The sequence below is a fragment of the Taurulus bubalis genome (genome assembly GCF_910589615.1).
Source record: "Taurulus bubalis genome assembly, chromosome: 17".
NCBI classification, from domain to species: Eukaryota; Metazoa; Chordata; class Actinopteri; order Perciformes; family Cottidae; genus Taurulus; species Taurulus bubalis.
The window spans coordinates 14290067-14302762 of NC_136605.1; the positions used below are offsets into that span (position 1 = coordinate 14290067).

A 12696-nucleotide genomic window follows, 5' to 3' on the forward strand; every position below is an offset into this window, starting at 1 on the left:
TGGACCAGACCGGTCCAAGCCAGACTTCTTAGGTGAAAGTTGGGTTTTAAAGACCTGCTGCACCTGGGTCATCTTCAAAGTGCCATAGTTATAATGTGTGTGCTCGTGGCAGGCTGGCATGCCCAGAGACGGGGGCCCCTCTGGCTGAGACACCTGCAAGAACTTAGCAGGCCTTTGTGCACTTCACTCAGGGTCAGGGGGAATTTCAATTAAGCTTCTTTTAAAGAAAGTCAGTAGTTTTGTGTTTTACTTTTCTTTTTTTATCCTGTCCCTGTAATACGCCTGTATCTTTTTTTTCTTCCTTCTGGTTGGTGAGAGGAGATTTAAACAATGAAGGAAAGAGGAGCTAGCGGTTAATTTTCCTGTTTTTCTTTTCCCGTGAAAGATTCCTCTCTCCACTCCTCAGGAGTGGTAAGTGAGACACGTGATGGAGGCCAGAGTACGGTATCTGGACATAACAGGGGCCCATATGGCTGCCACAGATCCAGAGGGAGAGGCCCTCTCTGCAGGCAAATAGGCTCAGATGGTACTTTTGATGGGGTGATAGAGAGAAGAGACGAGACCAGATGCACAAGGTCACAGACAGCAGAGTTGTGTTGAGTGATGTTTGATGGTTTCTGCTTGTGCACTCAATTCCACCTCTCTTTCTTTCTCTCCCTCTCTCCTTCCCTCTCTATCCCTCTCTCTATCCCTCAGGTTTTGGCAATCCACAGTGAAGCAGAGAAAGAGAGAACAGAAGCTAAGATGAAGATGGCCAAACTAGAAGATGCACTCAGGTACAGTGAGAAAGGCCTAACTATACGTGGTAATTGTTGTAGTAATAACACAGTGGACGTTTTTGGAATTGAAAAATGTCAGTGTTAAATCTGAATTTAACAGCAAACTATTTAATACTGATTGCAGAGTTAATATTTATTTTTAAATGCTGTGTTTCCTGTGGCTACACATTCATCCTGCATGTATTGATGGGACCGAAGAAGCAAACACGGGCCATCACATTTTGGATAATAAGGGTTCATGAATACAAAAAGCCTTCACCCATATACACTTTACTGGATTAATTACAATATCATTTACACATCGGTGAGATTGATCAATGTATTTGTGTGTCTGTGTGGTCCTCCTCCTTTTCTGTTGGCCAACTATTTATCATAATGATCTAAAGCTCGGCGTGTGTGTGTGTGTGTGTGTGTGTGTGTGCGTGTGCATTTCACATAGAATGCAAGCTGGATGCTACAGATGGAATAGACTTGAATTCGGTCGGGGAAACTTTTGGAAAGACGTTTGTGTGTGCATACGCAATACTGCACAAACTCGATCACGATCTAAGAATATCATCAAAACACGGCGTCTTGCGTTATTTGACATGTTTATGGACAAATGTTCTGCTCTATTACTGTTTGTACTGAAGTTGGTCATTTCCAACATGCATAAATCTAGTGGAGCATTTATTTTACAATTATTAATATCACACATTTGAGCCTCAACTTTGTGGCTTCACACTTTATTAGAGAGTTGTTTATGTCTTCTGACTTGAGTCTTTGATCATACTAACAGTCTGCATGAATTCTGATTTAAGGTGGAGTTTGGCTTTAAAAAGCAACCCTTGCGCACTCTCTTTGATCTTGTTTTTTTTATTTTTGCCGGGAGAGTGGAGAGCCTGGTAACTGGAGAGAAGTCGTTCCAATCACAGCTTCACATGTGAGAAGCATTTGTCTTGAAGAAAACTAGCAAACTTAATCCTGCTGTATAAATCTGCCTCAACACGAATAACCATAATAAGAACATCATGAAAGCAACTGAAATATTTTTTTTACATGATGATAATCTCATGCATGAGGTAAAATGTGTACGTGCAACATGGAAGTTGTTGCTCTTATTGATGAACAGTCCAACAATCGTCACCCAACTCTGCAGTTCCCCTCAGCTCTACAAACCAATTTAGCGCCTTTCAGCACTTTGTTTTGGATTTGTGGCCCACAACTTTACTCTCATCCATCTTATTTCTTTGGCTTCTTACTCCCGCCCTTTAGCTCTATCACTCCCTCTCTCCTCTCCAGAGCTGCTCACCGACAGCTCAGACTTCAACAGACTCCGACCAACCAGTCAGAACATTCCACTGGGTTTCCCAGACAGGACCACAGTACTGGGTCTCAAGCAGATTACAGTTTCCCTGCTGAAAACTAGAACGTGTTCTGCACAATTACACACAACGCCCGTTCAACAGCCTCCGCTCCAGCCGTATGCAGCCAAAGCCAGTCACAGTGCCGTCACCCCCCTTGAGAAGTTTTCGACTCTTTGTCGCAATATAATAGCGGCCCAGAGGCAGTGGGTTAAAAATAACGGGTTGAGCTTAGCTGTATTTGGATTTTATTTCCTTGGGTCCTAATAAATAGCCCTTAGCACTTTGTGTCTTAGCCAAAGACTTTTTAAGTGGCTTCTAAAAAAATATATAAAAAGATGGATCCTTTTCGTGAATAAGAAATTGCATTAAGCTGTCGGACATGTTTATTAATGCTGTTCCTTTTGTTTCTGCCAGTGTGAAACAACATGAAAACTAATTTAGCAGTTTTGTGGCATTTAGTATTCAGCATAAAGATCGCAAAGGGACATTGATGGTTGTGCCTGCTTATTGTTTGCGTTCGTCATTGTCAGCTCGGCAACAGAGGACGAGCTTAAACACAGCAGACGGATCCGTCTGTGCATAAATTATCCCTTGTTGTTAGTATCAGTAACGAGCCAGTCATTCCCTCGTTTAGTGTTAAACACTGAGAAACTGCAAGTGGCCCATCGGGCTCTTAGCTAATTAAGTACTCAGACTGCGCACACACACTCACACACACACACACACACACACAATAAACAGTCTGATGTCTACCTGCCTGCTGTCGTGGCAACACTGATGGCCTTTAAAGGCGATCCAGGAGAACTTCAAAGACTGTGTGTGTGTGTGTGTGTGTGTGTGTGTGTGTGTGTGTGTGTGTGTGTGTGTGTGTGTGTGTGTGTGTGTGGGGATGATGAAATTAAACAAGCTGAACTGCTCAACATGCCCTCCAGATACTGCGTGGTATGTGCACTGTGTTATGATGAGTGTTGATCCACAAACCCTCTTGGTAGAAGGATATAGCCCTATTTCTAACATGTTCTATGTTGTGATATGTTCTTTCGTCAAAGGGATGGATCTGTTGGTAGTTTAGATTATGGTTGTTTATATCCAGTATACATGTATGGCTGTTATCCACACCCCTTTCTTTCCATGGTTTACGCCCACTCTTTCTTTCCAGTGTATATATAAAGAGAAATCGCGCCGTTCTGCCACGCAAATAAGCATTGCTGTGTCAATTTGAGTTCCAGGTCTGTGTTACTATAGCAACAACAACAGGAAAGCATTACAAAACTGTGCAGAGAACAAGTTCCTCTCCTCTTCTTTCATCCCAACGTGCCTCAGATCATTACAGGGCATTAGCATAGAGATGGAGAGATGCACCACAGAGAGGGGGGAGGGAACAGCTTGCCTGCGTTTGCAACAGTGACCTCCAAATCAAAATTTAAAAACGTCAGAAAATCACCTGAATGTTTAAAGTAGAGAGGTATAACAGTTTATTTCTACATTACTGTATTTACCATTCCAGTCCTACTTCCTGCAGCTTGGCACCCGTAACTGGCTTTATTAAAACCATGTGCCTGCAAAGGTGTGCTGCAGGGCGGCAGCTACTCTGACAGCGTCCCAGCAGCCACCTTGGCTCAGTTTGATCGTTTACTGTTAGTTTGGAATGGCAGAGATAGCTGGAGGGAAAGCGTGCTTGCCTTCATGAGAGGCTACACGCTGGCTGTCCAAACCTGCGCACACGCTCGCTCTGCTGCCGATGGGATGCGTCATGGCGTGTCGAATTTACACCAACTCTTTCCTTCACTCGTAATCCTGTTCGCTCCTAATTTAAAAAACCTTGCTGTTCCTGGTGCCCACAACCAAGCTACTGTTCGATTTAGTAATGAGCTCTTCTACGTTTCTTTCGGTCGGGTATTTAATTAATTACATGTGTGTGCATGTCTGTCTTGGTCCGGCTGTCATTGTTTCTTTCTTAGTGTTTGTGCACGCCTGCCCACGTGCTTGCATGAGATAGTGCCCCCTCTGCTCTTAAAGGTGTAGGATGCAGCCATCATGGTCTTTCATGTTACTTTGTGTGTGCACATGCATACCCTACTGTGTGTGTGTGTGTGTGTGTGTGTGTGTGTGTGTCTTTGAAGTGGTCTTATCTTTCTCAGCATTCCTCTCCAATGACAGGAGGGATGGAGGGGTGGTTGTCCGGTGCAGCCTGTAAGCCCAGTTAGTGTTGAGGTGCAGGAGCAGGTTGGAGGTATGGATCCTGAATATTGAAAAGCTTCACCAGGGCTCAATATTTACTCCCATGGCAACTGCATTGAAAGGGGAGGATGGAGATGGGTTAAGCGCCAGTTCGATACTACAGACATGACAAAAGGAAAGACTGTAAAAAAACTCTTTAACTGGGACCTATAGTCGAGGTTGGTGGAGTTTGAGGACCGTTACATCCTCGGATTGCTCTTGCTGAATTTACAAGTAGTTAAAAGTGCTGAATTAGAAATTCAGAGCATTGTTCCAGCGTAAAGATATCGTGGAGTAATGGCATCCTGATGAGAGAATGAACTTCATCTCTCTGTGTGGGCTGTAATGTGTTTCTGTGCTTTGTTGCAGGCTGTTCTTATCCAGCATACGTAGCTATATCTATCAAAAATGATGTGCCATAAATCATAGATATCCCACCAAACAGAATTGTATGTTATCCACGTATTCATGAACGATGAAGTATAAAGACAGCAAAGGCCCTCACAGAGTGTGCGGGTCCAATAAAGTGTGAAACGAGTCAACGTTGATTTATTTGTCACATAACTTGCGTACTTCCTAACCTTACCAGGTAGTTTTGTTGCCTAAAGCTAGCTAAGTTGTTTCTTCTGAAAACGGGAGTTTATTTGGAAAAGACTGTGTGTATCTAACGGGCTTAAATTGACACTTGTTGATGGCTTTCGTAGGAAAACGAGGACTGACTTTTCGCAGGAACCATATTAAGCGTTGTATGAGGATACGTTCTTTGTTTCCATAGCATGTGGGTGCATGTTACTGCGAGTGTTTCTCTCTGTTTGGCCCTCACTGGCTAGCGAATCACCAACACTCCAAATCCTACACACTGCACCTTTTAATAGAGGTGGAGGGCTGAACTTCCCATCTGCCATCGCTGCAGTCGAATCTAATGGAACAAATCCAAGCAGTATTTATCTGGTCTTCGTGAATATTCAATTAAATGGAAAGATAATGAGGCAGATAACAAGTTTCTACTCTGGAAAATAAGTTAATAGCTACCATGGCATTTAGTTATTCAGCTATAATTTCTCATATCTGTTCATCGCTGTGCCTCGCATCACTTAATGGGTTCGCCTGATTGATTTTGTGACGTTTCCACATCACGATGTAATGACATTAAATGCCTCACCGTGCTTACCTGATTGTCACTCATAACTAGATTTGACATTTTTTTCGTTAAACTAGCTTACTTACAAATATGCACTGACAGTATTATTACAGTTAATTCATGCAGTGAAACAACTCAATCTGGATAGATTGTCTTTAGGGCTTTCATTGTCTCATTAAAAAGCTTTCCATTGTACAATGTTTGGGATATGTAAATACAGTATGTTGACTTTAGGGACTCGTGCCTAGTTGACTTAGCATTATTATGCTGCAGTCTACATAATTCATGAAGTCAAATAGTATCTAAATGCACAGCAAAGGGAAGAAAATCCCTGTTCCAAACCATGAGTAAGATCTCTTCCCCTGATGGGTTGTCTAGAAATATTAAATAACTCACTGAACTCAAGATTCATTTCGAAGTACGAGACAGGCATGCATTATGTATTTTTGTTCACCCACATGTTTATCCACCCACATATGGTACTGCCAGCCTGGTCGGCATCAGATCCCTCTTCATCCCTCCAGCTCCTTTGGGTGTTTAGTCGGCTTTGACACGCGAACCAACGAGAGGGAAAGTCACACTTTCATCCCCAGAGCTGATGGGAGAGGCGAGCGTCATCGCCATAGACGACTGTTTGCACAGATGAATAGAAATGTCAGTCGGCACGATGCTAAGCCCCTTCGCTTCAGTAATGTCCAGTGATCTGCGCTTCACTATGCTCGGCCTTTCCTTGAAATTAATCTGATGTTTAATTCCTTGATTGATCATTTGGTCCAAACATGTCCATCTCAGTTACCCAGAGTTCAAGGCAATGATTTTGCTTGACTAATAGTTAAACAAATATATGAATTTCCCTGTCACAGAAGACCAGAAAATATTCACATTTGTAACCAGGATTGAGGTGTTTATAGTTGCAGATACATTTTCTGTTGATTGACTGCAACTATTCATCGATTAACCAGAGGATGGTTATTTAAGAATTAGCAATTGTGTAATGCTGATTTATTTTGAGAGAGGCTGGTAGTGTTCTAGTGGGAGCAGATGACTGCTGTGCCCTGATGCCACTGTGGGAGACAGGTCATAAAATAAATGCCTCTTTCTTTTTACTTAAGTGGCCATTTTGTTTCATATCTCCATATGAAATCCTGTTTATAAACAGGCCACATGTGTAGGCAGTTTCTCAGCCATCAAGCTCAATGATTCTCTGTTTTCTACTCTCATTCTCTCTCTGTCGTTAATAATTCCTTGCCCTTGTGCTGTCTCTCTTTTGTGTTCACTTATTTGTGGTCTGTCTCTTATTCTGCATCTGTTTCTGTCTTTTCTTCTTCTTTTCTTCCTCCCCTTTTCTCTTTCTCTGGGGATGAAAACCAAGCCTGTTTTATTTTTTCATCAGAGGACGCTGAATATTTCAGTTTTGCATTTTCTCTCTTTTTATGTGCTCCCTCTTTTTTTTCAGGCCTCTTTGATGTGTCTGTGGATTCGTTATCATTCCGTTTGGATGAGCTCACAGAAGCAGATGCGCGGGCTTTCGCGCGCACTTGCGCACACACACACACCACGTGTACACACACTCTCACTCTCTGTCTCTTTATTCTGGAGACCAGAGGCATCCGCATGCAAGCGTGCATTCTAGTCTGTTTGCCAGTCTTTTCCATGCGCTGCTCCACCCACATCCCAGCCCGTACAATTCTTAAATACTCTACTTACATGAAAAGAATATTTGCATAGGCAATTAGAGTTGCCTCTGTGTGCATTGACTTTAATGTGTACTCTTGTATTAACTATATGTGTACGCAAATGTTTATATACAGTAGGTTCCTTGTCTCTTTATATCCAGCACTTGGTGCACACTCACACACAGGCGGCACGTGGCATTGTGTGGTTTGGGCAGTCCGGAAAACGCCGGCATCCCGGCACCCCTCCTGTCTGCCAGGCGGCGGGATGGCGGAAACGCTTTCACCCTTTCGAGCACAAATACTCCTCTCTCTTCGCCTCCTTCTCTTCCTCCCCTTTAAACAGCCGTTTAGGATTGAGGGATGAGAGGACTTCCTCTTTAGAGAAGGCACATCTTTAATTTGAGCCTCCTCTCCTTCCACTTTTCTGACCAGAGATCCATTTAAAGCCAGCGGGCCGCCCTGGCGCTGGCACCCCTCTCCTTCCAGTCCTCTCAGTTTCTCCCTGCCAGGCCTCCCTGACTCCTTCGTCTCAGTCCTCTCATCTCACCGTCAGTGCTCTGTTATTGATGGTGACATGCTGTCTACCTCTCGAGTGACCACACCCACACAGGGAAACACACAGTTATTCTCAGAGGAATCTCTGAAGGTGCCATGTCTTCACCTGCTCTCTTCAGCTTTAGAGAATAATATGTTTCAATGTGTCACATTCTCCAAGTTTGCTGCAGTGAATCTTTCGGTGTATCCTCTGAGGTATAGGCGCAGCTCCAACTTAGTCATAGTGCATTCCTTGAGTAGAGTTGTCAGTCACACACAGAGTTTGTGACTGTGGCTCGTGAACAAAGGCACATATACATGCATGCACACACACGGGCTCCGTCGTCTCTTAAGCGAGACACACACCCAATTCATTTCTGCTCTGCCTTGGAAGTCTCCAAAAAAACTTGCTATTTCTGTGACATCCTCTTTTCCATCTTCCTCTCTTTCTGTCTTTTTCCATCTTAGTCTCCCCGTATCCTTTTGTGTCTGTCTGAGCCCGGAAGGCAGTCATGCAACGAGACTGATTAATAATTACAGAGTACACAAAATTGGGAGAGAGAGAGAGAGGAAAAAAAAACAATTTCTTTGTCGTTTGATGTCCGACATGAGAGAGACCAAAATTACAAAGAGACAGAACACTATAAAGAGGAGAGAAAGCTTGCACATTCCTTTTTCAATCTTCTGCTTCTTTTCTTTCTTTCTTTTTTTTTTCTCATTTTGCTGTTTATCTCCTCTGACTTTCTCTGTTTCCTTATTTTTAGTGTTGTATCTTTATAAAGTTGTTACTTTGATTATGGGGAGTGATTAATCACTTAACAAGAATGCAGACTTTGTGAATGTGTGTATGATCCGGTAAAAGACTACAGTTCTCTCTGTAGTTTGTTTTTGTAAGGTGTGTGCTCACAGTAGTACCTGCTCTGCTTTCATCACTGCGTTAATGAACCATGCCCCTTATGAATTGTAAAACGTACACACGTCCGCACACACACTTCAGTCAGTCCGGCATTGTGAAATATAGATGAACGTGTGGAGAGTATGTGTGTGTGTGTGTGTGTGTGTGTGTGTGTGTCCTCCTCCTCCACCGCCCACCGTTTGTCTGTTGCCATTTTGTCGTAGCTGTTCTTCTAATTGGTTTAAAGTCTCAGCTACTGGCCAAAAATGAATTCTTCCTCCTGCTTGTCTGTCCATGAGGGATAATTAAACACACAATGAGTGTTAATTTACAAGGGAGCAAGAGACAAGGGCACTAAGACACACACACACACACACACAAACACAAACTGTCATATTCTCTCCCCAAACATGTCATGTTTGCGCACTAATCACAAGAAAGTTCTTGGAAGATTTCACAAACTGTTGCAGTGAACTGGAAGCTGCTCAGCAGTTGTGTCTCTGCAGCCCAGATAAATTGCTTCACTGTGTGCTGAAGTTTCAATGAGGTTCACCCGTAACATTATTACCATAAACCACACATGAAGAGCAGGGACGGGGGGCTGAAGGTTCATCTTATTTTCTGGGATTTTTGTATGATTTTTGTGGCTGTTTTGGACTGAACATGTTTTTGTCAAACCCCAGTTTCATAACGTTATCATCAATGTTGCTCCCAGTGAGGCATTTTTAATAATCTTTAATCATTAATCACAAGGCATTCATTGTATTTTGGTTGGATGGCTATTCTGTGCTCTTAGAGAGAACACATATTTATGTATTACACGTATTTCTTATTCATCCAGACTATATGTTTGGCCACATGCTATCAAAAGTAGATTAGTATAAGCATGAGATAATGTTCTGTGTTGTTGCGGCCTATATTATTTATAAATTCAACAACAACAAAAAATCATAACGATTTTCAAATAATATTTAATAATGTGTTCTCTTCAAGAGATGTCCTGTGGATTTATTATCCAAATCCAATATTAATATCATACGACAAACACTTGGAGTCAATGAAACGTGTCAGATGTGAGCGCATGTTGACATGATTAAAAAAACATTATCGTGTGTGTGTGTCATTATGCAGGACAGCCGAGTTTCCTCATCAACTGTGAAGAGTAGGCCACACATTTATTTGTAGTCTTTAGTCATCTAAAAGTAATGTTACTAAATGAGGTATTTGACCTCATACCTTTATGCAGGTCTGCTATTTTGCAAATTCACATTCATTAAAATTTACAACACCAACACCCTCACACAATCCCTTCACTTTGTCTTTCTTTCTCCCTTTTCCCATCCACACACTCCTGTCTCCACACCCATTGTGGGTAACGCCTGACAGCTGCTTGGATATGATGTCGGGGCCTTTTTGGCTGACAGCTCTCACTGAGAGGCCGTCTTTCTCGGTGTGCTTGTCAATCCGTTCAGCCTGCAACTCTGTGACTTGACATTTGCCGGCAATGGCAGCAGCGTACCTGCATGGGAGACGCACAGCGTTTGACTCGTCACTCTATTCCTTCCAATGAAGTAATGCCCAAAATAATGAGAGACCATTTTACGATGGGTTTACACTAGCTGCGATAGCTAATCTTAATTTTGATCTGCACTACACAACCTGTAGATTTTCTTGATTGCACGGGCGGTTGCTACATTGCAATGATGCAATTTTTCCACAGACGGAAATATACAGTAAACATCTGGCTCAAATCTTTTCTGCTGTAGTTACTGCGGGAGTAGGTGTCACCAGGACCACATTTAGCCATCATGATACACACACAGACTCACAAGGTGAAAACAATACCAGCTACACTCTGTGGCAGCTAGTAGTAAATGTGAAATCTGATTAAACTATTCTACGAAACATACGTTTCTACATCCGTCTTTTCATCTCTTCTCAAAAGCACTTTTCTTGACAAAGCATTTCTGGATTTCATCACACATTCTTTTTGTGTGTGTGTGTGTTTTGGTTTGAAGGGAAATGGAGAGCCAGCTGGACCGAGCCAGAGAGAGCCAAAGGCAGCAGATCCAGCAGGCAGATACGGCACTGGAGCAGTTCAAGAAGCAGGTGGAGCTCAGCTCCGAGAAGACCTACGCTGACGTGAAACTCCAGGTCGGAAACACGCATACAACGCGCACACACAAAGGCACAAGCAGTATATTAGCTAACACGAAGCGGCATCCGCGCACGCACACCTGCTTTCACTCATATGCTGCGTGCTGTACACCCGTCTCTAATATGAATGCGCATTTAGCACATGTTTTATTTCCTGTTGTGTGCCAAATACAGATGCACTTTTACCCTTCCCACTTTCATGTTTGCTTTACCGCAAAAGGAGTGAGCTGTTTGACAAGCAGTAACCAAGACAATGCACACACACACATTTGTGTGGTTGCAGAGACACAGCCTGACCACAGATGCAACAGGGCGCCACGCTGGCTGCGCTTGAATTCCTCCGTATGTCTCCCTGCCTCCCCTCTCCCTCCTCCTTCGACACCCCCCACCCCCCCACCCCGGGCCATTTTCACTGATTTAGTCATCCGCAATGAATGCTGTGATTTTATAATCTTGCTCATTAATCAAGTTCGTTCATTTCCCTGCCATCGCGCGTTGACCTCACTTCCTCTCAGTGGGCGTGCCGCGTGGGATGGTTGGGTTTCGATGGAGGACGGGTCACTTGCTTTAAGCAGCCAGACTGGTTTGTGCGTCGGGCCGGCCTCACGCTCGGCAGTCTGCACCGCGTGGGCTGCTGATTATTGGGAGAGTTTTCCAATCGATGCATACTCCGCTATAAACTTCTGACGCTGTCTTTCAAGACAGTTTGGCTATAGGCGTTTTTTTGTCTTTTTATTTTGTTGTTGCTATACTGCGTGTGCGCTGTATTGACGAGGCTGCACCGAGTGTGGTCCTGGATGTTTTTTAAAGGGCTGCATGTTGGGGGAGATTTGCAAGTTTTAGTCACTGATTAGCAAAGTTTTGGAGCAAATCGGCATGTTGTAATGAAAGAAAAAGTTGTGTGGGAGTCGATTATGCATGATTGTTTGTGGGCACACACGGCAACCTTTATTCCCCCAGAGTGAATTTAAAATGTTTGTCGTATTGATGAGGAAAAGAGGAAATGTGCTGCTTGCATCTGAACCCCGCAGAAGACACTGAGAAAACTCTGATGTCCTGATGAAGTGAAAAACCCCTCTTAGAAAGAAACAAAAAAGCACATTAACTAAAAAGTGTTATAGACAGACAGAACGTTTGTCTGCTTTCTCGCTTCTTGAATACATGTTTTTGTTTTTTTACAGGGTGGGAAGTGATATCATCTTCTCTCGATGCTTGGAAAATATCTGTAGTGCTGTATTTTTCCTCATCTTTCTCCTCCTCTTTTCTCCTGTTCTCATTTTTCCATCTCATGCTCGTTCCCTCTTTTCCCATCGCGCCCCTGGCATCCCAATCTCCAATCTGACTTTATCCTCAGCCCACATCAAAGCCAAGAGAGCAGCAGTCTCTTCTGCATCCCTGTCATCCTCCCACCCTTCTTTGCTCCGTTACATTTTCCCTGCAAAGGCAGAGGTTCTTTTGCTCTCTCTTTTCATTCTTCCATCTTTCCTCTCATCATCCTCTCCCTCTCTCTGTCTGCAGACCGGGTTGTATTTAAATGTGTTATCTGTATCTCTCTCCTCCTCTCTCTCTGTGTCTAACTCTCATTTTAAAATCTGTATCCCACTTTAAGACGGCTCTTAAAGGAAAAATCGGCCCTATTTTGGATTTGGGGAAAAAAAGAAGCACCACGCGGAATCAAATCTCTGTTGCTCGCTTAGTTCAAAGGAGGCTTCAGCATTTTAAATGGATTAATCAAAACACATTTAGCATTTCCTGAGCGTTACACATACCATAGCCCAGATACAGAGGCGTCTCAGTAAATTACATTTCCAATTGTTTTGATTCTCGTCACCTGAACAGAAAATATTAAAGTGGAAGGGGAGTTAAGAGCATACTGTCAAATGCATTTTATTTTTCAGAAAAGTCCCCCAAAGAGGCAGGCGCTCGTGACTTTTACGCAAGCCTTTGA

At 43.2% G+C, this 12696-nt stretch overlaps 1 protein-coding gene across 1 annotated transcript in view; it reads left to right on the forward strand.

Annotated features, from left to right (window-relative positions):
* cep112 (centrosomal protein 112) overlaps nucleotides 1-12696 on the forward strand; it is a gene marked incomplete at both ends in the record, with an annotated part of 88092 nt that overhangs the window by 25656 nt on the left and 49740 nt on the right. Inside the window, 2 exons of the mRNA XM_079233626.1 lie at nucleotides 697-776; nucleotides 10610-10745. Coding sequence (XP_079089752.1) covers nucleotides 697-776; nucleotides 10610-10745 — 216 coding nt within the window. The remainder of the gene's footprint in view (nucleotides 1-696; nucleotides 777-10609; nucleotides 10746-12696) is intronic.